The sequence below is a fragment of the Denticeps clupeoides genome, chromosome 11 (genome assembly GCF_900700375.1).
Source record: "Denticeps clupeoides chromosome 11, fDenClu1.1, whole genome shotgun sequence".
Taxonomy (NCBI): domain Eukaryota; kingdom Metazoa; phylum Chordata; class Actinopteri; order Clupeiformes; family Denticipitidae; genus Denticeps; species Denticeps clupeoides.
This window is the reverse complement of record NC_041717.1, coordinates 1593379-1620413: the sequence shown is the minus strand read 5'-3', so window position 1 is coordinate 1620413 and position 27035 is coordinate 1593379. Positions and strand designations below refer to the sequence as shown.

Sequence of the window (27035 nt, the reverse complement as noted above, 5' to 3'; positions counted from 1 at the left end):
TGCGTAACGTAATCATTTGGCAACACGTTAACACGTCGTGCCTGATTGTCTGGGCTCATTTTGCTCCATGCGTCCCACCTGGAGCGCGCAGTCACGTGTTCGGGGACGAAGGTACATGACGGCCCGGAATGAGGTGCAGCTCATCTGCTCCTCGGCCGTCCTTGAGTAAGGTATGATGAGCGGTCTTTTAAACGCAGATCATTGAAACACAAAATGGCTGTTTATACTGTGAATGAATGCTAGTGTTCATCAATAAGGCTTTTTAAACGATCTATTGTATATGTGGCTGTATGCGTCTTTTTCTTCAGTTGTAGCTGCTTTAAGAGAAATAAATAATTATTTGCTGCATAATTAATGTGATTCCTATGTTTTCTCTGCCAGCCAGTATTTAAAAACCCCGTCCCGCATTTGAATGAACTTTTGAATATGATGATGCAAAGTGTGGACTACGTGGAGGAAAGGCACGTTTTCTATTTTCCGTGTTGGACGATGGCAGCGTGACGAACTGATTTGACTCTTCGTGGCTTAATTCGTGCAGGGTTCATGGGTGTCTGTCATGTCCCGGCCAATAGCGGCTTTTTGCACAATTCTGTATGAAAGGTCCAGTATTTCATATTGCTTCACTGGTAGGCTTGGTGATGTAATTTTAATGATGACCTTTGTCCTGTGGAGTTGCCCATTTGTGCTTGATTTTAGGACATCATGACCAGTCTAGCTGCACCAGGTCAGCACAAGAAATCTAATGCTGGTGTATGATGTCTGCAGTATGACACAGATTAATTTTAATAACACATTTTACAGTATTTAAAATGGTATATGCAACTTAAACTGAGCCTTTGTTTTGGCGTGTGGTCTTTTGCACAAGTTGTTGTATTGTCAGAAGAACGAATAAGGCATTCTGGAACTGTTCTGTCTGCTTTTGAAACTCTCGTTAGACCTGTTGGTTCCCTGACATCTTGCTCTGATTCTGTTCTCTAGACCAACTTTTAATTAGTTTTATGGTATTTATTAGAGATATGACCTGCCAGATATAGGCCTCCCACTTACAGAATTTGCGTCTAGTTTGATTCGTGCATGAACTTCCACGTGCAGTCTTTATTCATTCTGGGACATGTGAAAGTTGCACCCTATGGCCTATTACAACTGAATGCAGAAGTGGAATCGTCTACTGCCAATAAAGCTTAAAATCACATTTGTCAGTTAATTGGTTTGACCATTTTCTGATTCACAACTTATGCCGTACTATGAACCATGCTGCTGATTCTTAGGAATCACTTATTCACTCGGTTAACTGCTTATCTTCCAGCGCTGATCTCCCTGATCTCGAGACTGAAACGTACAATAAAAATCTTTCTACAGCATGTGTAAGCAGTGCAGTGGGCTACTGATTCCCTTCTGTTCCTCCAATAGAATTCACTTTCAGAATTATTAGTTTGGGTATGGAGTTATGCGACTCATGGTGTGGTTTTGGCCTTATCTTATTGGAGGTGCTGTAACTGGGTGACTCCTGTTGACCCGTCCCTGGTACACTTGCTCTCGACGTGTTGCAAAAGTGCCCTGGAGGGGTGTGTTTATAAGGGTCGAGTGTCTTGCGCTCTCTGCAGAAACCCGACACTGAACAGAAAGCAATACTGCCCACTCTTACAGGAGTGTCAGAACAGAGTTAGGGTTAAAGGTCTGGATTTTGATTCTACGTTTATTAGAATTTAATGGTGACTTTTTTTTCTCCCCTCAAGCCAGCAAGAGATCTGTCTGTGTGAGTTGGAAGCCTCAGAAGGTGGTCATGGAGAGGTTAGTAAAATGACTGTCTTTTCATTCATTTTCTTGTGGGATTATTTTTATTTATTTATTTTTAATTATTTAAATATAAATTCTTCTATCCTCAACTCGATCCAGTTTTGCCAAGGTCGGTCCTGCTGGTAAAGAAGTTCTAAGTGATCAGAATGCAGAGCAGCTCCGAGGCCCTCAGAAACGGAGGGGAAACCAGCCAGTCCTGGTTAATGGAGCGCACCATCAGCATGGAGACAGTTGGGGAAAAGGTGTCTTATCTGCTGGGGAGAAAGAGCCCCTGTCCCCTACTGATTCCGGACTTGGCACTGACAGTTCGATCAACGTCTCCAGTTTGGATCACTTTGAAGAGGATTCTGTCGAATTCTCTGATTCCGTGGCATGCCTGCAGATCACCGGTAATCCAGGATAAAATGATGTGCATTATTTAATGTTCGTGCCCTTGTTGGATATTTTATTTTTGCTTTTCCTTAACTAGATTCTACCAATCTTTTTTTTTTTTTTTTTTTTTTTTTTTTTTTTTTTCCTTTTTTCTTTCCCTCCCTCTCTCTCTCCCCTTTCCTTCTCCTCCCTACTTGTTGTCTGAAATAAGTTCTGCTTCAATAAATGGAGCTAACTAGTCAGACAGCGGCGTTGCGCAGTCCATGCAACTTCATGGCATGTTCCTTCTGCTCTGCTCCTACAGGAGAGGCTGTCCCGACCTCCCGGCAACATGAGGCCTCTGTGAAGCCAGCAGAGCGCTTCTGGACCTCGGTACGGGACCAGCCAGTAAAGCTCCGCTTGTCTGAGTCTGGGCCAGGCTCTGAGATGCCGCTCACGGTCCACCAGATGTTCCAGGAGACCGTGGACCAATACGGCGATAATCCTGCATTATGCTGGAAGGCGGCTGGGCAGTGGCAGAGCATGACGTTTAAAGAATACATGCAGCAGTGTAGAATGGCAGCTAAGAGCTTTCTGCAGGTGAGCTTTAATGTCTGATGCGGTTGGATTGTATTTCTGTGCACTTTCCCAAAAATTACATTTTAAAATTAAGTTGTGTAATTGCACCTATTCCTGCACACACTCAAACATGTATGAGATCTTTTTGTAGCCTCAACCCTTCAGAAGCTGTGCATGTGGTGCAATGTCACAGATTGCATGTATTCTCACCCCCATTGGCCAGAGAACATGATTTAGTAATGTGTAGCAATTTATTTTACTGCTCTGTTCAGTTGTATATAATTTGCTTGCACAACCAATTCCGAAGCAATGTCTGTGGTTTTACTCTACATGTGACTCTTCTGTCCTGCCATCAATACCATCTAACTGATCCCACTTGTACCCTGATTTCCTGCCATTTTTCTGCTTGCAGCTTGGACTGGAGCGCTTTCATGGTGTTTGTATCTTGGGCTTCAATTCACCAGAGTGGTTTATTGCAGACATTGGCTGCATTCTGGCAGGGTATTTATTTTGGAAGGTTCCACTCTCTTCAAAGGTTTGTTTGACCCTTTTGCTGTAATAGCTGATTATTTATCCCAAATCCCCCTCCACAGAGGCCTTGCGGTAGGGATTTATACAACAAATTCCCCTGAAGCATGTCACTACGTGGCGGACAACTGTCAAGCTAATGTGCTGGTGGTGGAGAACCATAAGCAGCTTCTCAAAATCCTGAAGGTGACTTAGTCCTGGGTCCTGACCTTCACTTGCTGGACTATTTAATCATTTCTGGAATGCTGTGGTTCTATGTTCTCCATATGGAATTGTAGCTCATTTGTGACTTGTCCTGCTAGGTGAAGGACCAGCTGCCCCATTTGAAAGCCATTGTTCAATACAAGGATGAGCTTGAGCAGAAGATGGATAATGTGTACACAGTAGGTGTAGCGAGTGGGTTTAAGCTTTTAGAAATGTGCAACTCCCTCAATGTACTTGAATTTGCTGTTTTTACTTGCAGTGGGCAGATTTTATGAAGCTTGGTCAGGATGTGCCTGATCGACGACTGGATGCGGTCATCAAAAGCCAGTCAGCAAATGAGTGCTGCACTCTTATTTACACTTCTGGGACCACCGGGAATCCAAAGGGTGTAATGCTGAGTCACGACAACGTGGGTTTAGAAACTGCTGCTGCTCTGTATGCTTCTGGTACCCTTTCAGTTCCAGGACTGACCGTGAGATGTTCTTGTAGATCACCTGGATATCTAATGCAGCAGGGTCCACAATCAATCTGAGAATGGCAGAGGAGTCTGTGGTGAGTTACCTCCCCCTCAGTCACGTGGCAGCCCAGGTCAACGACATGTGGACGTGCATGAGGTTTGCAGGAACTACCAGCTTCGCTCAACCTGATGCTCTGAAGGTAATGTCTGAAATGTGCTGCTCTCTTGCAAACAAGCTTCATGCGCCTATGTGTTGAAACCATTTTCTGCTGTGGTAGGGCTCCCTAGGAGAGACTCTCCGGGAGGTTCGTCCTACCAGTTTCCTGGGAGTGCCACGTGTGTGGGAGAAGATGCAGGAGACCATGAAGTCTATTGGTGCCAAGTCTTCATTCATGAGGAAACGTATCGCTGACTGGGCCAAAGCCATAGGTCTGCAGGCCAGCTACAATGCAATGAACGGGTAAGTGATTTTTACTGGGATCCTGCAGTTAGTTCTCGTAAATATTTACAATACAGCAAGCAAGTTATTAAATAGCCACCCTGTTTGTGATCATTTATGAATTTGTTTACCGAAATATTATGTAAGTTGTGGTAATAGCCCAGTTGGTAACCCATCTATGAACCAGAAGAGCAGTCACAGGTTCATGTCCCACTTATTACAATCCAATGCTTAACCCTGAGTGTGTCCAGGTGGACAGTCCCTGTAACTACTGACTGTAAGGCGCAACAAATATAAGCAATTTACGTGTGTGTTTCTCTTCCCACCTCCTGCGGTGTTTCAGAATTGACACTGTGCCCTGGGGGTTTATGGTGGCCAACAACCTGGTTTTTAGAAAGGTGCGTGCTGCCCTGGGCCTGGATCGCTGTAGGAGTTGTTTCACTGGTGCCGCCCCGATCACGAAGGACACCCTGGAGTACTTCATGAGCCTCTACATCCCACTTTTTGAGCTATATGGCATGAGCGAGAGCACAGGGCCACACACAGTCTCCTGGGAGCAGGGCCACCGCATTATGAGGTCTGTTCAGAGCAATCTGGGTGCCATGTATCTCCAGGTGACTGGTTCATGTAAAACTGTTCAGGTTGTGACCTATTTTTTTTTTTTTTTGTGTACCCTTAGCTGTGGCAAGGTGGTGAATGGTGGTAAAACCAAGCTGGACAAGCCTGATAATGATGGGAATGGAGAAATCTGCTTCTATGGCCGTCATGTGTTCATGGGATACCTGAATATGCCTGATAAGACCGAGGACGCTTTGGATTCAGACGGCTGGCTGCATTCTGGGGACCTGGGGAAACATGACTGTGATGGATTCCTTTTTATCACTGGCAGAATAAAAGGTGTGCAGAGTTGTTGGGGAAACCTGCAGTCTGCTAAAGTTTCAAAAGCGAAGTTTGACACCACCCCCTGTTCTCTTCTCCCAGAACTCATAATTACTGCTGGTGGTGAGAACGTTGCACCGGTTCCCATTGAAGATTCTGTGAAGGAGGAAGTGTCTATAATCAGCAATGCCATGTTGGTTGGAGACAAGAGGAAGTTCCTTTCCATGTTCCTGACTCTTAAAGTAAATCTCTCTGCAATTAAATCTGAGTTTTGTTACTGTGGGTGATCTGGCTTTATCTGAATCTGTTGTCGTTCCACTCTAGTGCGTCGTCGATGATTCTGGGGACCCTACTGACGAGCTCACCCCTTTGGCAATCGAATTCTGCCAGCAGCATGGTGTCACCACAACCAAGGTTTCAGACATTATAGGCAACAAAGAACCTGCAATTTACAAAGCCATTCAAGAAGGAGTTGACCGTGTCAACACTAAAGCCACATCCAATGCCCAGAAGATCCAAAAGTGGAAGATTTTACCACAAGATTTTTCTATTTCGGGAGGAGAGCTTGGTGAGTCCACACTCTCCTAATTTCTCATGTTTAGTGAACCTACTGCTGCCAAACTGACACTTCTGTGTTTTGTGGACTGCTTGTCTTGCAGCACCATGTATTCTCACCAGATATTGAGACTCCCAGTTACAAATTTGGAAGATAAAGGCTATAATTTTAAACTTCTTGCTGTGAATGCACACTTGCTTATTGGCCATTTCTTTTGTAGGTCCTACCATGAAACTCAAGAGGCCTGTTGTTGCTAAAATGTACCAGGAAGAAATTGAGCAGTTTTACTCCTAACGCAGAAGATCACTGCTGGCCTTGTGTGGATGGAATTTGGTATTAATTTGACAGATTTCCATTTGGCCCAGGCAGCAGATACCTGCAGTGGTGTTTTTGCCTGCCCTCCACATACCTGTGATCATGTACATAGCTCTTGTTTTGCACATTCTGTATGTAATTCCAGTCATTTCTAAATCTGTATCCACAACCTTTTTTCAGACTTTTGCTATTGTCATTTAATCCGCATAAAATCCAACTTGGTCCATGTGAAGAAACGTGTGCAATACGATTTAATATTTTATCACCCATTGCTCCTTGTTCATAACTATGTATATAGATCACACTGACTATGCTGTTCAGTTTCTGCATATCAATGCTGATGTTTTGACTTCAACTGTTATTATATATAATAATAAATAACAATGGTCCAATGGAATTTCAGTTTCCCTAAAGTCAGTCACTTCTGGCCTGTGTAATTTCTGTTCTTGAGGTTCTTTGAATCTAAAACTCACTAGTCCAGTTTTTTTTTTTTTTTTTTTTTTTTTTTTTTTTTTTTCCCCCCCTTCTCCTTCCCCTCTGAATAAGGTGTGGGAATAATAGATGCTGAAACCTCATTAGTAAAGGCAGTTTCTTGGAACCCTCACGTTTTGAGTTACAAATCTAGTCCCCTTTTAATCTGCAGAGCTCACAAACTGGTTTTAGACCATGAACCTCTCAATGGTTCCTGGGAACATGCTGTATTCTTTCGAAATCTGTTCATGTTTCAAAATGAGATCGGGAAGTGTAACCGGTATGTGGGAGAAGAGATTCACATCAGCATGGAATATGGATACCCCCCCCCCTTTTTTTTTTTTTTTTCCCCCCCCCCTCCCTAATTTGCGCTCCTGCAGTGCGCTCACTGTGATTTTTATAGGATTTAAGATTCTGGTCCGATACTTCACTTTCGGATCTGGCAACACAGACCCTCCTGTCTCTGCGGAAGTGCTCTGTGTGGGGAAGTGAAAGCGCAGTCCGGGCTCCTGATGCTCAGCCCGCCGGTATGATGCTGTGGGTACCGCTGGTGTTCGCGCTCTGTTCGGTGCCGCCGTGCCGCACGGACCCCCGAGCTCCGGAGCTCACGGTCAGTCTGGATGTTCCTGCCGAGAAGCGATGGGCGCCGCTGTTCCAGCTCTACGACGCGGACTTTCTGCGCAGAGCTGCAGCAGACGTGATCGAGTAAGCGGCACGAGTCTTCAGCGTTGGGGGGTTTTAGAAGCGACACGCCGGTCTGTCGAAACCTGTGAAGAGTTTTGTCGAACGTGTGCAGGTACAGCGCAAAGCAGGACTGGGGGTGTTGCCAGATACTCGTCCAAAACCGTGCCAAGTGCGTAGACGCTCGCCACCCTGCCATTTACATTTAGAGGGTTTTGCAGACGTCTTTATCCAGAGCGACTTACAACCAGTAGTTACAGGGACAGTCCCCCCTGGAGGGAGCAACTTTAACCCTAAGTGTCTTGCTCAGGGACACAATGGTAGTAAATGGGATTTGGACCTGGGTCTTCTGGTTCATAGGCGAGTGTGTTGCCTTCTAGGCTACTACCATCCTTCCAGAAAAAGTTTGTAGTGAGTTCTGTGTTCGACAGTTTGGCTAAATCTGACTCATTAAACAAACTAGAAATATCCACTTTCACGAAGTCTGTGAACTTACACGCGCACACGAAGCTTTTTTTTTTTTTTTTTTTTCTCCCCCCTCTCTCTCCTCTCTCAACTGCTGCAGCCAATTATTTATTTATTTTTTTATTTATTTATTTTTTATTTATTTTTTTTTTTTGCTGAATTAAACTGCCGCTCTTCCAATTTAAATTTGGTGACTGACATTCTCTCATTAAAAAAAAAAATTAACACATTTTAAACTAAGGTTTGCAGACATTTGTGAGTGGTAATTGTTTTGCAATCAAAGTTTTTATTTATTTATTTTTTTAAATATCCCAGACATTTCAAGTTTGGTTTGTCATATTGAAAAGTACATCAGGCTTAATTAAAATATTCATACAATGCATCAGTTTTACTATTAGTATTGGCTATAATGTTAAACTTAAATTAAAAGTGTAGCTTTTAAACCAGTGACGTAGCCTCGTGCATCACACCATCTTGGTCATTTTAGTTGAATATATTGGTTTTGCATGAACATTATTTTATTGAAGTGTTGCACAGTTACAACAGCCATTATACATGGAAATATTTGGTGCAATAGTTTTGTCTAAATGCTTATAAAGTTCACAATTTAACAAGTGAAGCTAGTTTTCTGTGTCCCGTACAAACTGATTTTATGTTTGTCAACTTTTAGCTTAAAGTACAGGAATAAGGCACAGCAAGTACTACATATGTCACACTTGTTCATAGTTCTGATCACTAGTTACGGGGATAAAGTAATTTGTGTTACCAAAATGTCCCGTGCATCACATAGAGAATAGTCCTTGTGTGACTGGCTGAAAGTGGCTGTAGTTCTGCACCACTGCTGAATTTTGGAAAGAGACTTCAGATACAGTATTAGGGGACCTCAAAGACCGATATACGCACTGCTCCCCGGACACCTGTCATGACTGCCTGCTGCTCACCAAGGGTGATGTTTAAAAGCAGAGGACTCATTTCACCGTGTGATGTGCTGCAGTGAAAGAGTACAGTGAAATTTATAATAAAATGTTCATGATTTGTTTAGTTCCGGACTGATTGTGGCAAGAGACTATTCCTACATAATGTTGGACAGTGAAGTAGATTTAGGGCTGATTCAGATTAATATTTCCAAATTTGTGTGTCCGGATGTGTATGGAAATTTTACTATGAGTGTGCAGAATTTAGTATTATAACTCTTAAGTAAAATAGTTTTCTCTAATGCTGTTTCAGTTCAACTGTTCCCAAGTGGGTGCATCATGCAGTGATTCCCATTGTGGAAGCTCTAGAAAAGTATATTCCACCACCATATGCTCAAGAGATCCGGGGAATGGCTTCCTTCTACAGCAGCAGCATCGCTGATGTTGTGATGTTGAATTTTGCCTATGAAGTATCAGCGTAAGTATGGCCTCTGTAAAATGTGGTACCATTATCACCACCATTAACCTCTAGAAAAGAAGAGATATTTGATTGGCTGTGATTGAGAAACTGCTTTAAGTGTGACACTGGTGATGGGGGGGGGTCCATCTTGATCCAGCCATTAAATTAGCAGTTAATTCACTTTCAAATGCTGGCAGGTTGTTGGTTAAATCAGGTTTGTGTGGTGGAACAGGCGAGTTGCATATATATATATATATATATATATATATATACACACACACACACACACACACACACACACACACACACACACAACTAACTGGGTTAGTGTAAGTAAGTGTCCTCGGTGTTGGACCTCCTCTGTCCAGTTTCACCAAGGTCTTTAATAATATATCTCCAGCCACCAAGGTTGCACACAAGCAAAATGTTAAATCCGCACAAAGTGGCCAAAAGCTGACCAGACATTGGTGAATTAAAATAGTTAAAAATGGACCATGGAAGCTATAGAGTGGTCTGTGGCGCTGTGGATAAAGGTCTTGATGAGTCCTGATTTACAGTTCTATAGCTGGATGGGATGGCAGACTGTAATACTTTAATGATTTTTAAATGATTTAAAGGACGTGAGTTGCCATCTCAGCAGCATATAACTGAAACATTTTGCTGCTTCATAGTATCACTATGCCATTTCACCCACCAGACCCACCCACCTGTGTCACAATGAATAGCTTTGAATTATGACAGTTCACATTTTTCTGATTGTAGGGTTCTGTGCATTTGCCTTCCTCACCGCAGGTTTTGTACGAGTGTTGTAGCTCAAGACACAAAGGGAAATATCTACCATGGAAGAAATCTGGATTATCCACATGATGTCCTCAGAAATCTGACACTTGACATTAATTTCATGAGAAATGGAAAGGTGAGCCAGACTGCAGGTGCTTTCTAGTGGATTTCATGTCGGTGAACATGCAGTGGCTCATAGGCCCCACCCAATTTCAGCCATTTGCCAGTGGCAAATAAACTTCAGTGTTTACATTTTAACTTTCTGGTGGATATTAAATTTGCATCCTGATCCTAAGTGTGTAACATCGCCGTTGCATGATGCATGTCCTGTATCATTACAATTTCATCATAATTTGAAGAGATTTCATTTCTAGCTGGCGTACAGAGGCACAACTTTTGCTGGCTATGTCGGGGTGTGGACTGGACAAAGCAACAAGAAGTTCACTGTGACTGGAGACCAGCGCTGTAAGAAAAACCGGGGCTTCTTCATCTAACATGGGGTTTGACCAAAGTCTGTGATTGTGACATCATACCTGTCTCCACAGCTAAAGGCCACTGGTGGGAGAATGTCATCGCTGCACTGATGAAAAGCTCTCCGGTGAGCTGGCTGGTGCGAGAAGTAAGTGCGTGTCAACATCGGCCGCTTCCATTTAGCTTCCATCGCACCCCTCCTGCCGTCTCAGCTGGGAATCTCTACATGTAGACCCTCAGCGAAGCAGCGGACTTCCAGGATGCGGTCATGAGGTTGTCCGCAGCTCCCCTAATTGCTGATGTGTACTACATAGTCGGGGGCATCAATCCTAGTGAAGGTGTGGTGATTACCAGAGACAGAAGAGGTCCATCTGATATTTGGCCTCTGGATCCACTTCATGGAATGTAAGCATTCTGAGATTTTCAGTTGAGGCTTCATATCTTCTCCTTCACAAATCAAGGACTGAAACAATGTGATGCATCCAGTGTCATTATGACAAGGAACTGCAGAGTAAACAGCAGTGCTTCACATATCAGGTTATTTTTCTTATTTCCTGACCCAGAAATGTCTCCTTGTTGAAAGCAATGCATCAGAATGTTCATTAAAGCTTCATAAAGGACTAGACAGGGTCTCATTGTTTTCTTGTGTTTTCCATGAAATCCCAGGTGGTACAGAGTAGAAACAAACTACGACCACTGGCTGCCCACTCCACCCCAGGACCATCGCAGGTGGCCACTGGTATATCACGTGTCAAACTCGACCACACCTTGCAAGATCACTTTATATAGAGCTTTGATTATGGCCCAGCGATATAACACACAAATTGAGCACCATTTTGCTTTTGGTGACTTTGAAGCACGAAAAAAGAATTTTGAGCGGCTTCACCCATTTGTCGTCGACGTGAAAATCTCTCCTGTACATATGTAAGGATCGCAAGGCAACTGAAGCACTGCATTATGGGATCTGCAGTTTGTGTGTTGCCAGCGCGTCATATTGCCGGGTATAAACTGATCTTGCGGGGTGTGGCCCGCGGGCCGCAAGTTTGACACCCGTGCCTTGTATCATCTTAGGAGGCATGTAATGTTCCAAACCTCAACCAAAACTTTCTCCATCTCTTTCAGGACTGTAGCTGAAAAAACACTCAACTCTACTGGTCAGGAACACATCAACTTGGATACGCTCTTCAAGGTTCTACATTTGCTTCACGTGAAGCGCTGTATCATGTTTTCAGTATCTTAGCTAAAGAACTTTAATATGTCTGTCCACAGGTTTTAACTGTAGTGCCAGTTTGCAACAGGTAACATATCTCACTTCCCTCATTTCTCTATCTCTTCTCACACTTCCGTAGGCCAGAGCTGTGTAACCACAGCAAACATAAGGTTATTATGGGATGCAGAAAGTGATTGTGTCATTATGATGCACAGTATAGCACAGCACACTGTTTCCTCTGCATTGAACCAATCAGCTTTAGTGAGCAGTGGACGAAAGGACCCTGGGGAGCAGTCTGTGGGGAAAGTACATTGATCAAGGGGACCTCAGTGGCATCTTGGCGGTTCGGGATTTGAAGCCACAACCGTTCAGTTATGAGTCCACTGCCTTACCCGCTACACCACCACTACCCCAATCTACATCCATTTAACAGTTAGATGCGGTTAAGAATCTCTTTTGATGCAATGCAATTCTCAGCTTATCATCATCATGTCCATATACAGTAAATATTGAGTGATATATTTTAATTTAAAATATTGGTCTGTAGACTAACTGAAAAAATAATTATTTGGAAAGTACAATAAGAAATCCATTTTAATTCATAATGCAGAATCACCATTTATACGACAGTGATGAGTGCTGCTGCCCCTGAAGAGTACAGAACTGAGCTCAGAAAGGTGAGGGGGATTGCATACAGTATGCTATGGGTATACAATCCTTAGGCTCAGTAATAACTGAACCTATTTGATTTTTTTTAAAAACGGAATGTCAGACTGACTCATTTCTTCACTGTTTCACAGTGTATGCAGAAGTGAAACAAGTCCTGGTTCTACACCCAATGGGACAAGCATCAGTAATACCCCATAAGAAATTATTCTGCTGTGACCAACTTGTGCAGCAATAATGAAATGTTACCAGCTCAATCCTGCACATGGACCTGAAGGAATTTAAGTTCATTACTGTAGAACAGCTTCATTCTGGCCTTTTACTTGGCCAATCAAAAACACAAAATGCCGATATTTCCCTTAGAATTCACTGTTTAATGTCATTCTTGTCCAAATCATGATAATATAATCATGATAATATGTTTCACAGGTTTTTTTTATCGTAAAGCCTCTCATCAAAAAAAAAAAATTCTCCAAAATGTTTTTTGAATATCCTTCTGGCTGAAGATGGGCATAAGATGCTCTCCGTGCAACCCTGCCACACACACCACTCTTGTTCAGTCTTGATGGTGGATTCATGAACATTAACATTAATTGCAAGGAGGATCATGGGAACCTCACTGATTATTACATGCATTACTCTTGGAGTGACCTTGCGCTTAAATGTCTTCTATTTCTTACAGTGTATTATATGGTGGGTCCAGAGTGTTTAGAGATGGTTTTATCTATCTTCGAGACATGATAGATCCCCCACGATAGACGTGTTGTGAAGGTCAGACTTTGATAAACCCCTGTTCTTTAATTGAAAAAGAATCTGATATTGAAATAATACTTTAATACTTTTTAATACTTTAATAATACTACTTTAATGCTTTTGCTTCTCTTTACAAAATTCAATGAGGTTGTAGGTCATACTGATGCAGAAATCAAGAGAATCTTCCCTGTACAGAACATGTCATTATGTTCCATTTTTGTATTGTCAATTAGCACAAGTGAAAAATCTGTATTAATGACTTTTTATGACTTTTACATATGCAATGAGAAATTCAATAATGTCATTCAAAAAATAAAAAATGCATTATTTAAACCTTTTTGTTATGTGTTGTCAAATTATGTGTTGTCACATCTGAACAGACTTCTATTCAGACAACAGAAGTTGCACAGATGGTGTATTTCAAAGTCTCACCAACATAGATAGAATGGTGTCCAAACCCCAAACACCAGAAATGACACCATTTATGTTTTAGCTAAATCTCAGGAACTAATATAAATCAATTTTATTCCTTGGAATTTTGTTTGCTTTATTCTTAACTCTAGTTCAAATGTTTTTTTTTTCTGAATATGCTAAATAAATATATTATTAATAAGATGTGTAGGTAATTAATTCCAAGGCTTCCTATTAGTGTTCGGATTTATCAAATAATGAGTCCTCCTGTAATATGTAATCTATGTTGACATTTCCTTTCTCTTCAATTTGACAAAGCATGTGAGCAAAACACTTTGTGTGTGATATCTCCTACATGTAAATATGTGTGGTAAAGTAAGTAATCTTTCAAGAGAGATTTACTGGCCACCAGGTGGTGGAAAAGCACCAACCCTTAGAAACTAGACCCTTGAGGCCCTTGCGGAAAGTAGAAAGTGGAGACACAAGTCTTGGCATTATGAATCTTCACCGCCTCAGCAGTCATCTTCACATGATGCTGGTGTTTGGGTGTGTGGCTCATGCTTTTTTGTGAATTTGCACTAACTTTACTTTTACTCTTAAGGACATGTGATCGATAGAATGAAATGAAGATCAATGGTTAATTGGTTGAGAAGTGCCTTTCTGTTCCGACTTGCATGGACCAGACATGGACCCCGGTCATAGCTGCCTGCTGGTCTTGTTCAAGTTGTAAATGTGTGTTGTGGAATTGGATTGATTCTCCTCAAAGTAATTTCCAAACTTTCTTTTTATTTGCTTTCCATCATTAATTCAAGTAATGGAAGAAATTTAAGAACATTTATATGTTACAATCAAGCTTACTTGGAAAGAAGTTAAGTTTTTGTCTTGTTAAGGTTTGAAAAAATCCAGGGCTTTGGCTTGCACTACCCCCTATAGGCCAAATGATTCCATGCTATTAATTTCTCAGATCCAAGTTAGTGTTTCCCTGCTAGTTTCTGACCATAACCACGGGTTCTTGAGTTTCAACTTGTGTTTCCACAGTTTGGGAGAGCGGCATCTTGTACATGTTGATCATGTCTGTACTTTTCTGTGCTAAGCAAATCCAGTTCTGCGAACTTGTGCTTGTATGTCATCCCGCTGTGTAGAACCCCTTCTCGAGCAATCTGCTAATTGTCTCAGATTTTAAAAAAAGTATTCAACTGATGCTGTTGTCAATCATGTCATTAATTAGAAATGAATTATTTGAAAGTCATTTAGTATTTGTAAGTGCCATATTCAACGTGATCTGGTTAGCAGTAGGCAGTTTATATTGAATGATTTTCTTGACATGGAATCTGACTTTTAAAATAATGAAATTTAAAATATTTCTTGGCGTGTTTTCTATCTTTTTTCTATCTGATGTTCTTTAATTAGCCAGCAGGCTGCGCTGTGGGTTCCATTCAAAGGCCCATAGTAAATAGGATTTGGTAATCCTGAATATTCTGTGTTTGGATAAACTACTGTTTGACTACATATATAGTGAGTGTCGCAGCGAGCCTGTTCTGATGGTTTGGGGGGGTTAGATTTAGGGCTTGATCCCCCAAAGCCACCCTCACCCATATTCAGGATCCTAGTTACTTAGATGTAAAAGTAACTCAGTCTATACAGAAAATGTTACATACTTCATTTTACATTTTTTATGTATGTTTTTTGGTTAAATCTATTTAGAAAAAAACTGTCTTTTGTCACTTAACATATTCATAACATTTAATAAAGCTATTTTCCTCCCCTTATTCAAGAAAACCCTGTTCATTAACAAAATGTAATTTATTTTTCCTGTTCCCCCCGACATTTTTATGAACTGTGGCAGAGTAGAATGCTTCTGTCTGATTCATCCCTACGCCAAAGGTTTCCCTTAAGCGATTGCTGGTACTCCACATAAGGCACAGTCTGGTCGCATCAAGGTATTACTCTAATCCACTTGAGGCTTGATGTCTTAATTAAGCAACGCGCTTGGAAGAAAGGAAGGCTCCAGACTGAAGTCACAATCTTTCAGAGCGGTATACAAGGTTCCTGGACTTTGACGAATATGACTGGAAGCCTGGCCTTTTTTCCAATAGAATGGAGCAATCATAAATCACGTCTCTGCACAATCTGAGTCTAAATTGAGCTGAAGTCTCCGAGGATCAATGGGGAAATGCAAAAGTACAAATGTCCACTTGACATAGTGAAGTAAGAAGATCTGTATTTTTCTTAACTTAAAAGGTGAGTAAGATGTTTGCATTTAGTTAGTATTTTGGGGGGTGCTTTCACACATCTCCTGACAAAAAATGTGATTAACTTCCATCGGTTGGGTTGTAGATACAGCGAAAAAGATATTGAAAGAAGTGTGAAACTCAAGATGTTATTTAAACTTGCAATTATTCTATATTCACACCTAATGTAACGACACCTAATGTATTGCATCATATGTAGATATGAGCTGTATTCAGTTTGATATTTTAGAATGAATGGTTTCTGATACATTTGGTATATTATGTATTTATTTATTTTTGAGTTTAAAACATTTCACTCAAATTTAATGTAAGCATATTAACTATCTATAAAAAAATATAAAAGATATTTGTCTGGTCCACTCTATTTAGATTCTTGAAAAGCCTCAGCTCCTCCCTTTGACTTTGTCAGGATTGAGGCCAATCAGGCAGGTCGCGACTGCAGTGATGTCCTCAGATTATACAGCCTGTCTGGATCTGATCGGACACAATAAGGGCTCCTTTGAGACTCTGAACTATGTTGCCTATCACATGTGATATATGATTATGTAACGTTTTGCATGCTTATATAATATTTTCTTTTTTCCTATCAGTGGAGCAATGGGATGTGGTGTCACAAAATCAAGTGAATTCTACAGTAAAAAGGGTGATAAAGGTAAATTCAAGAATAATAAAGAATTAACCAACATCATTGTTCATTTTTATATGTATTATTATACTATGAGTTAACACAATATCTTGTAACCATCTGTGCTACAGAAGTACCCTTAATTGTGGTCTCAGGTAAAGTCAAGCTCAAGGAAAAGCATTATGTGATATATAATATGTTTCGTGTTGAGTAAAAAATATTTAATGAGGTATTGTAATGACTGTTTCTCTCTTTCTCCCACCAAAAACCAAGCGGCCACAAGTAAGAACCAAACATTCTGTTGGCTTTTATGACTAAATACCTGTGCTTTTTTCAACAAAATCGAATCGTATAGAATAGAATAGTTTGAAACCAGAAGTTTGTTCTCCTATGTACAGCTATGAGAGCTGCCATCCTGATCCAGCGATGGTACCGGCAGTATGTGTCGCGGATGGAAATGCGGCGGCGACACACCTGGAATATTTTTCAGTCTATAGAATACGCTGGGGAACAAGACCAGGTCAAGGTAAAGAATAGTCTTGGAGGATTCTTTTAATGTCGTGACTAAATGTGATGATTAGGTCCAGCAGCATCCACTCTGTGCGCCTCATCTCCTCTCTCTGTGCCCAAAAGTTGTACAACTTCCTTGGTTACCTTATGGACAACTTCACACCATCTAGCAGTGAACGTAAGTAGTGATTCTGTGTGCCGATTGGCCAGTAACCCATGGAAGCGGTTCACCTTACTTACTATTTTCCTAATCAGGAAACCTGATATCTCATATTTTCCGTGAGAACGAGGTGTGCCGAGATCCAGAATGGGAGAGATACTTCTGCTATAAGAACATTGATGTGCCTGCTGTTTACTCTGGTCCACGGCTCATATTCCCCATAACCATTGATCAAGCTGCTGGTCTTGTGGAGGCCTTCAAAAACAAACAAGTATGTTGTCGCGCCATTTAATGGATTTGGCCACAATCTAGTCGTTAGAAAAAGCATTTTATTACATAAGATACTCTGGCAAAGGGCTCAGTCAGTGCTGGAACCCTAGCGTCCTATGTTTGATTCCAGCGTTCTGTGCTTTAAAGCAGCCGCATTCATTAGCAGGCCTAGATGACAAAATTAGGCAATGGCTGGAGGGAAAACTTTCTCTCATGGACAGGATCGGGAACAGGAATCCACAGTACACTTGGTTTTATAACATTTCTTTGAGCCTTGTCATGACCCAGTCCTCATGATTACACTGGGCAGGGATTAGGACTGGGTCATGACAAGGCTCAAAGAAATATCATAAAACCAAGTGCACTGTGCATTCCTGTTGTGTAATCTTTTGATTTATGTTTAATCTTATGTAATTACTATATATATATATATATATATATATATATATATATATATATATATATATATATATATATAGATATATATATAATATATATATAGATATATATCTATATATATATATATATATATATATATATATATATATATATATATATATATATATCTATATATATATATATATATATATATATATATATATATATATATATATCTCACACAATGGTCTGTGTGAAACAGAATTTCAAGACACTGTGCAATGTGTACACTGATGTATTGACAATAAACCTCTCTTGCATCTTGAATCACGTCCACTTTTTCCCAGTAGCAGCTCCACTCTCGCTACGTTCTCCAGCTTCTCCTAGAAACTTGGAAACTGCTTAGAATGCTGCCAAACATCAACCGTATTTCCACCTGCCACAGCAAAGAGATCACTATTTGTGGTGAGATCTTAAAACGATGCGTTTTATAAACCTTAATTTTGTCTAAACTTTTTGTGTAAGCACGGTATTCTTTTAATTAGGTGATTTACATGGACAGTTGGAAGACTTGCTTCTAATTTTTTACAAGGTGAGTACATAAAAAATAATCCTATAGTTTTTTTTTTAAAGGAATGATTCGTTTCATGGTTGCATGTATGGCTGTGTTATTTCAGAATGGAATGCCATCACTGGACACACCGTATGTCTTTAATGGAGACTTCGTAGACAGAGGAAAGGACTCTATTGAGATCCTCCTGATCCTCTTTGCTTTCATGCTTGTTTATCCTGGAGATGTTCACCTTAATCGAGGAAACCATGAAGACCATATTATTAACCTTAGGTGTGAGGTTTTCTGTTTCTACATTCCATACCAATGTAATTTTACTTCATGCCAGCTAATTACATAAGAAACATTCACAATGTGACATAAGAGTTGACTTAATCTGTTTTAGCATCTGCAGTATATAAAACTGCTTGAAATATGAAAAGAAAAAATACATTCTTTTTTTTTTTGTATTTTTTAGATATGGCTTCACCCGGGAAGTTTTAGGGAAATACAAGGTATGTATCATTCAGAACTTCTCCTTTTAGGTTTTCTTCTCAGCGGATCAACCGGTCAGGTTGTCTGCACAATAGTCCGGGTCAAAGAAAGAATCGCTGTCACCCGTGCCCCCAAGTGGCTGGGCTCATGTATCAACTAAAGATGGTAACCTGTATTTGCTTTACTTGTTGCCATTTTCACAATAATGCGGCCTTAGCTAAGAGGATTATGTTGTCACTCCAAACGTGATGACATCTCAAAAGTCTCAACAGTCAGCATATGTCAAATGCTGAGCTGATTAGATAATGATTTCCTAATAATACTAGGTGCCTGAGACATCATAATGAATAAAGATTCATAATGAGACAGAAACGCATGGTTTGTACAGTAATTACATTCTGTTTAGCTGCCTCAACGTGCCTGGCGGTCCTGTAGTGGTGCATGTCTGCATGTCTACGTAGGGTTAGGGCTGCTCCGCGGATTTAAACTGATCCTTTACCATTTGTTGGGCTAATAAGATTAACAGCAGTAGCTTGTAGGAAAAATAAGAAGGGAGTCTAGGCATGAAAAGACAAAACCCATGCTCAACGCTGGGAGTAAAAAGAGGAGTTTGTGATGAAATGCTTGTTTTATTTCTTATATTCATGTTACGCGTAACAATAACCATAACCTTGTAATACAACCCAAAGCCAACTGCCATTTTACTTGTAAACCTACTTATGACTAACGTTGCCCTAACCACACATACATTCACACTTGGCCTCCAATCTTTCAGACAATAAGCATTATCCTTCATGTACTACTGTTAAATATATATAGTTCTCCAGTGTGGGTGCAAAATGTAAACATTGAGAATTCTAGAAATAATAGACTTAAGATCTGATTTAAGTCGTCACTTTACATAATGAGCCAGATTTGATCTAAGTTATATGGAAAAGCATTTTTTGCTGAGAGGAGGAAGGAAGGCCAGGGGTATATTTGCACCCGATAAATACTGCAGTACAACAGACTCAAATCAATCTGTATTCCAGATACATTTTCAGATTCATTCTATCAAAAAATCATTTACCAATTGTATTTTCTTCTTTCGTAAAATTGCTGCACACAATCTCAGCTGCATGGCAAACGGATTCTGAAGCTCCTTCAGAAGATCTTTAGCTGGTTGCCACTGGCAACGGTGATTGATCAGAAAGTGTTGATTGTCCACGGGGGCCTCTCCGATATGACCGATCTGGCTGTCATATCCCGAGTGGACAGACACAGAGTAAGGCTTTTGTAATATTTAACATATTTTGTCATTTTTAGCATTACCTCAGGTTTTCAGACTCCATCACTGTTTGCAGGAGATGCTATTTTATCATTCAATCCAGTACCGCAACTACTTACTGACCAGTGTTGTTTCTTCTTTGAAGTATGTGTCTGCTTTGAGGCCTCCAAAGAAGAAAAGTGGCTCAAAGAGTATGCTGTTCTCCATAGACTCGGATGTGGATTATGATTCTGCCACGAAGGACACGATCTACAACAAACGACGCGCCTCCCTGGTCCACGCCAATCCCTTCAACTCGCGCGAAAGCTTCCAGAGCCGTTCACTGCAAGACTTCTCCTCTGTGATAAACCGGACAAAGAGCGAGGAGCTGGAGGTACGACGCCGGCAGATGGCCTTTGCCCATGCTGGTTACAGCCAGTCACAACAGCTCTTCAGCACCTCTGTCACCTCTGAATTCGAACCCGGTTCCACGGACAGCCTTGACACCACCAATGATGAATGGAAACAGGCAGGTTTCTCACTTGAGTGAAGTCAAGTGAAAAAAACCTCAGTGCAAAGTGTAAAATAAACCCTTTCTTCTAGATTTTGGACCTGCTCTGGAGTGACCCCATGGACCAGGATGGCTGCATTGCCAATGAGGTGCGGGGTTGTGGCTGCTACTGGGGACCAGACATGACAGAAAAGTTCCTGAACAAACATAACCTACAGCTCATCATCCGCTCTCATGAATGCAAGCAGGAGGGCTATGAGTTCTGCCACAACCGCAAGGTAGGAAGAGGCTGGAAGGCCCAGAAGACCTTGGTGGTGTACTTGGATTGGGGCGTGTGCTCTGTCTGAAACAATAAAAACTGTCCTCTTATCCACCAGCTGGGATGGGAGGACAGTGGTGAACAACGTAGCCCATCTTGGCTGGAACATTCTGATAGCTTCCCGTGGGGTGAAGGGTTTCAGTGTAGGTGGGGTTTCCTCTGGCTCCCTGCAGTTTCCTCCTGCATTTCACATTCTTGTCTGTTTGTGTGCCACTGACTTCCTATGTGAAGCAAATTCCTAAGTCATGCCCGACTTAACTCTGAGGCTCGGATAAACAAGTCCTGGATTGGACTGAGGATTCTTGGTACAAGATGCACTTGAGATAATGCTGCTTCATGGTAAAATAGATTTGTGTATTTGTGATTGCTCAAGATTTGTGATGAGGAATTTTCCCACAAATTTGTCAATCCGTGAGTCCAAAAGTGTCAAGATCTTAATATGTGGTACGTGCTTGATCCTTCCTTCCATTTGCAGGTCCTCACACTATTTTCTGCTTCCAACTACTATGAGGTGGGCAGCAATCGTGGAGCCTACATCAGGCTGGGGCCAGACCTAGTGCCTTATTTTATTCAGTACCAAGCAAGTGACATGACAAGGGAACTTACCCTCAGACAAAGGTGATGCGTGATTAGGAAACAAGGTAATTTTTGTCCAATGCATTTTTGACTGCAGGAAATGACCGGAAACTTTCCTTCCTTTTCCTTCCTGTGGCAGTGTGGGTCGAACTGAACGTTCAGCTCTCAAGGCGCTGAGAGAGCAGCTGTTTGCGCACAAGACAGACCTTTTAAGTGCCTTTCAAGAGTTTGACAAAGAAAACACAGGTAATGCAGCAACGATAGGCATCCTGACCAACTGATTTCTGGACAGATTGCACTTTGTGGACATGTTGAAAGATGACCACAACCCTGATACTATTTACATACTGAGCCTATTAATAATATGTTATTATTAGGCCTTTTTTTAAGGTTTTTAATGTTTGTTCATCAAAATGGCCAGAATGTGCTGCCCCCTTGCACCAGGTGACAATACTTGCCCCTGTTCCGAATGGTGTCTCCACCAAGAATGAATGGGAAGGCAGATACATGCTTTATTATTTCTATATATATATATTTTGTGTGAACCTGACTTTTCTGGTTTGTGATCTGGAACCAGGCATGATCTCACTGAACAACTGGGCCACTGCTGTGGGAAACGTCCTGCATCTTGATCTGCCCTGGAGGACGCTGAGGTCCCAACTCGTCACCACCACTCTGCATGACATGTTGGACTACCAGGACTGGTTCCAGGAACTTGCCATCAAAGAACCAAGTGTTCAGGTATTTTGACCAAGCGCAACAGTTTAATGAATTTAGAGAATGTCCATCTTTCCTCCTGATTTCCTCTCTCTGTTTTTAGCATGTCGATCAGACTGTGCTAGACACTCTTTATAGACACAGGTCCACTCTGGAGACAATATTCAGAATAGTTGACACAGACAACTCAGGTAAGAACAGCCCTTGCTCTAAGTGATGAGTGTTAAATGTGTGTTCTGATGTTACGTAATACACTGCTTGGTGCTAGAACATTAGCTAAAAAGCTCAAACTCTGTTCCCTTTACAGGACTCATCTCTTTTGAGGATTTCCGTCAGACGTGGAAACTGCTGAGTGCCTTCCTGAAAATGGAGATTACAGACGAGGCTATCTCCGATCTGGTAGTCAGTATTGATACCAATAAAGATGGCAGCATTGACATTGACGAATTCATGGAAGCCTTTCGCCTGGTGGACAGAAGCAGGTTGGAGCAGGGTCACTGTTTATTTATTCGCAAAACTGAGGACACGCCGAGCTCCGAGCTGGAGACCAGCCAGTCTCTGCTTCAGTGACAGGAGGCCACCACCTGACATAGAAGATGCATATGCATTATACATCAATATATGCTTTCAGTAAGAATAAAACTATTGTGTCTATAAATGAATTGAATTGTGCATGTATGTGGGAGGGATTTTCTCATGGCAAAGTTATTAATGTGAACTGATGTACCGTATTAAATAAATAGTTACTGCATGCACAGTGTTGGGTGTTTTTATAATAATATAAAGACTACATCGTAAGTGGTTTCTAAGCCTAAAACATGAACTATGTGCGATGCTATACGTTGTTGTCCCTGAACATATAGGCGGGGTTGAGCGAAGGACATTCATGAGCTGTTACTGTTGTACAGGGAAGGTATATTAGCCAGCACCTGAACATGCAATTCTTGACGGTGAGTTGGAAGAAGGAAAAATGGGCAAGAGTAAGGATCTGAGTTACGTGGTAGATTGTGAGGCTTGATGACAAATTTACTGCAGCTAATTGAACAAAATGAGCCGATAGCACAATGCAGTACAAGAACGCTTAATTTAAAAAAAAGACTCTTGTCCCATCATGATAACTTTTGTTATTTTGTGAAGAACATCTTGATAAGCCCAAGTCCTGCAATGCATCCAACTATTTGGAATGAACAGGGTGAGCATGGCGTTCAGTTCTGTTTTGATCAATTGTTTATATCTCCCCCGAGTCGGTTATGTAATGTTGGAATCACCTACAATTATGAGAATGAACCCGACCTGCCATGAACTTCCTGTGAGTGCTCCACCAAGTACAGCAAGTGCCAGGATACAGTGTTCCTCCTTATCCCCCAAATCATCTGGGAGTGATCGTTCACTTCCTTCGGGAAAAGTGGGCTTTGCTGAAGGATGTCTACCTTGCTGTTGCTAGTTTTGGGCCTTACGATTTTCATGTCTCTGAGGTTTTCACAAATTGCTTTCATGGGTTGGGCTGGCCTTCTGTCCTTAACGAGGAAGATCATGTCACCAGACACCGAGGGTCAGTTTCAGCTTTTTATCAAGGATAAGGCCTAATCCCTGAATGGGAAACTCACACTGAAAAGTTTTTTTTTAATTTGTGGGCCTTTGTACTTAACAACAAATAATAACACTTCAAGACACAAAGAAAGACAGTAATACAGCGCATTCTGGAAAATATCACAACTTCATTACAACCACATTCACCCACAGCTACCAAATAGACAGTCCAAAAAAAAACTGCAGACAACAATGCAGCCTTTCTAATGAAATTAATTACCACGTCGGGTCCTTTAATTTCCAGTGTGGTTCCAGTCAGAGTCACTGGACACAGATTCCCAGTTTAGTTCTTGACCTGCAATCAGAATAAATCTTTCATCATATTACATCAACTAAACATTACACACGCATGACATAACATCAGAGAACATTTTCTAGAACAGAAATAATGGACTTTGCTTTATTCAAGAACAACCAAGGTTTGTGTGAAAAATAAATGTTTATTCAGTTCTGTCTCCGTAAGAATGGGAATATCTAACCTGGACTGGACTGGTATGTTTATGATTTATATCTTGACTAAAGTCAGCTCCTCTGCATTTTACATCAGAATAACAACCCTTTATGAAATAAATCACTGATGTTAGTTATCTTAACTCACTTTTACATATTAACACATGGATGGGAACCATGGGAGACGTTGCTGGAATGGTTGTTTCAGCCCTTTCAACCTCTTTAAAAGGAAATATGTAATTATTATGTATGAGCTGATGCTCCTTAAGTGAAAAAGAAGTGAAACACTGCAGCGCAGCACGCAGTGCACACAACAAAATGTGTCCTCGGTGTACCGGGATTCAAACCAGCAACATTCTGATTATGGGGCTGCTTCCTTAACTGCTACGCCACCACTGTCCCATTTACTGCTGGACACGTGAGCAACTGTGTGCTGTCCCAGATGTCTTTATAGAGAGACCTTTGGTCCACAAAAAGGTAATGCACGATTTGTGATATTAGTGGCGGAAAAAAAAGGACCTAAAAACCGGAAGGCTCTCCTGACTTTGCCTGATTCAACATCTCTGCCGTTTACCACCCAGATGATGCGATAAATTAGGCACATCAGGCAATAACACTTCCTTGCACAGTGGACTGCACAGGGTTTCCCATTCGTGTTAAATAAAACACTTTACAGGGAACATAGCATGCCAGAAACAGACCAGAACGACCAAATTACTGAAGTGCCAAAAAAATAAATTGTAGGCCATTAAGACTTTTTTTGGTTTGTTTTTTTGTCTGGGGTTTGGTTCATTATTTTTCATTAGTAATATTTCCATCTGAGGTGCTTCTGGAAGCCAGGTAAAGAACAGAGAACAGAGAGTTTTTCTGTACTGAACGCGTTGGAGGGTGGTCTGAATGGAGCAATTTTGCAGAGGAAGGTTCCCTAATCTGACCTTAACTGATCAAGTTAAACCCATATTTTTTTTGGTTTTGGATTCATTCCCCACACCCACAAATTCAGGGTCATGACACATGATCTTTTGTCTACTCAGTTTGTAGCATTTTAGAAAAGATCCTACTGCTTCAGTCATATGTCATGTGTAGGTATTCGTTCTAGATGTGCTTCTTGTTGCTCCATGGTGATGTCGAAATTAGAGAACGTTTCCTTTTCCCTCATTTGAATATTGCTTTACTGCGGACATTGACCACATTCTGAACAGCAAAGCCAGCCTTCACTGACAACACTGCAAACTCAACAGCATGAGGAACCACACAACGCACAAAGCTTGCAATTCAATGCAGTTTTATTTTGCTGTTTTTTTGCAAACACCACTAAAAAGGTTTACAAAAGCATTGTAGAAACTTTTTTTTTTTCTCCAGTGAAAGATATCAAAACTAAATAAGAGTGGATATAGTCTGGAAATGATTTTGCCCCCATCATGACAAGAGGATTGTCATTTTCAGCAGCAAAAACAAATATATATATATAATCATCATCATCTCATTGGGAATGAATGTGTTACTGAACAGTTTACAGTGAGAAACACATGGATGAGGAAGGAGGGGGATATACAAGTTGTACATTGTCGGGGAAGAAAAAAAAAAAAAAAAAAAAAAAAAAAAAAAAAGAATATGGCACCAACAGGCTTCATTCATCTCAAGCAGGTCAGATTGCCGTGACAAAGTGGCAATCCTCCTCATTCTACAGACACTCAGCCTCTCCCTCCATACATCAGCAGCATCGATCCATATCTTCATATCTCGCTGCTCCTCACAAAACAATTCTCATACAAAAAACAAAAATAGTGTATTCTACAACTCAGAATGGGAACAAAAAAAAAAAAAGATTGTAGAGGAAAATGTGACGATAGGGATAATACACATCATAGAAATCTCCTGTTATGAAACAAGATTTTGTCTCTTTTGTACATAACTTTGTATTGCTGTTTTAATACATAACACTGAGTGTGAGCACATTACGGAAACACTAGATTAGTTTTTTTCCTCTTTTTACACTGGTAACAACGTGAAGTCACATCAGAAACAGCAGGCGCACGGTAACCAGTTGTGTTTGCCTGGTAAATACTGTAGGTTGTGGCACGGTTGATGGAATGCGGTGGCACAGCTACTGATCAGGGTGCAAGTAAACAAGAGTGGCGATCTTTGGTCAAGCAGACTGGGGAGTGGAGAGTAAGCGGGTCCACAGGTCAGTGGGACGAGCTGCAGACCACGCCAATGTGGCTCTCGCTCGGCGGTCGAGAAAGCGCAACGGCAGCCAAATGGGGGCCAGCATGACTCAACAAAGATGGAAAACATGCCCTTAAAGACCCATGATAACAAGCAGACGTCCTTGACCGTGTACGCACAAAATCACGTCCCTTTGTGCACAGCAGCAATTATATATAAAAAAAAAAAAAAAAAAAAAAAAAGCCACACCGACTTGGTTCTAACACCTCACCACGTCTGTCCAACAGATTCAAGATGCTTGAAAAAGGAAGCAGGAAAACCGGCGAGTAGCAGTGTGAGAACGCGAGGTGACGTTCTCAGGCGCCCTGCCGGATCTGCGGAAGGCATTTGGCACAGTTGCTGCTCAAAAAGGTCTTAAACGCGGTGGTCTGAGGTGTAAACGCACGCCAAAAAGCAGCAGACACAGGCAAGGTAGAAAAACCAGGTAGCTGTGGAAGAGGCGAAGGAGAACAGCGGGCTAGAAAACGCGTAGGCCTGAAATGGTTGTGGAACAATTTGCGCTCAGTAGGAAATGTTGAACTCATCACAGAAACGCAAGCGCGAGATAGACGGCCATGTTTGTCAGTCCTGTTCTGCGATCTAATGAATGCGATATTGGCTTCAGATGTTCCTTTAAAAGATAAAAAGAATAAATCCTCGTATGCCCTGGCAGCTTTGCTTAGTTAGCCCTAATACGTGATAAGTCACAGATAATGCCAGCAGGTCGGCTCTGAAATTGTGCTTTCCTTGAAATCAGGCTCCAAAGCTGAGGAATGGCCAGCACCGCACAG

The 27035-nt window shown here is 41.3% G+C and overlaps 3 protein-coding genes across 5 annotated transcripts; all 3 read left to right on the top strand.

Annotated features, from left to right (window-relative positions):
* Positions 1-85: 85 nt before the first annotated feature.
* Positions 86-6400, top strand: LOC114799957 (long-chain-fatty-acid--CoA ligase ACSBG2-like). Of its 2 annotated transcripts, XM_028996967.1 has the most exons (15): positions 86-170; positions 1737-1791; positions 1897-2186; positions 2474-2748; positions 3140-3228; positions 3321-3441; positions 3558-3638; positions 3719-3868; positions 3949-4116; positions 4195-4376; positions 4699-4932; positions 5035-5252; positions 5337-5476; positions 5559-5802; positions 6011-6400. In XM_028996967.1, the coding sequence occupies exons 2-15, from the start codon at positions 1784-1786 to the stop codon at positions 6082-6084; spliced, it is 2274 nt and encodes a 757-aa protein (XP_028852800.1). In that variant the 5' UTR covers positions 86-170; positions 1737-1783; the 3' UTR covers positions 6085-6400. The 2 variants fall into 2 exon arrangements, with proteins under 2 accessions (XP_028852800.1, XP_028852799.1); XM_028996966.1 differs by lacking the exon at positions 86-170 and having other exon boundaries at positions 1616-1791.
* A 605-nt stretch (positions 6401-7005) lies between these two features.
* On the top strand, positions 7006-12763 carry LOC114799958 (N-acylethanolamine-hydrolyzing acid amidase-like). Its single transcript, XM_028996968.1, has 11 exons — positions 7006-7281; positions 8950-9114; positions 9889-10012; positions 10251-10341; positions 10422-10495; positions 10580-10752; positions 11014-11076; positions 11470-11536; positions 11617-11645; positions 12168-12234; positions 12358-12763. Exons 1-11 carry the CDS (start codon positions 7106-7108, stop codon positions 12370-12372), a joined length of 1044 nt encoding a protein of 347 aa, XP_028852801.1. The 5' UTR covers positions 7006-7105; the 3' UTR covers positions 12373-12763.
* Positions 12764-15349: 2586 nt separating this feature from the next.
* Positions 15350-22748, top strand: ppef2a (protein phosphatase with EF-hand domain 2a). Of its 2 annotated transcripts, XM_028995701.1 has the most exons (19): positions 15350-15628; positions 16230-16291; positions 16396-16419; positions 16538-16546; positions 16663-16790; positions 16898-16952; positions 17030-17205; positions 17933-18047; positions 18128-18174; positions 18260-18426; positions 18611-18647; positions 19742-19891; positions 20040-20402; positions 20477-20662; positions 21179-21321; positions 21419-21525; positions 21857-22020; positions 22100-22187; positions 22304-22748. In XM_028995701.1, the coding sequence occupies exons 2-19, from the start codon at positions 16237-16239 to the stop codon at positions 22564-22566; spliced, it is 2277 nt and encodes a 758-aa protein (XP_028851534.1). In that variant the 5' UTR covers positions 15350-15628; positions 16230-16236; the 3' UTR covers positions 22567-22748. The 2 variants fall into 2 exon arrangements, with proteins under 2 accessions (XP_028851534.1, XP_028851535.1); XM_028995702.1 differs by lacking the exon at positions 16396-16419.
* The last annotated feature ends 4287 nt before the right edge of the window (positions 22749-27035 follow it).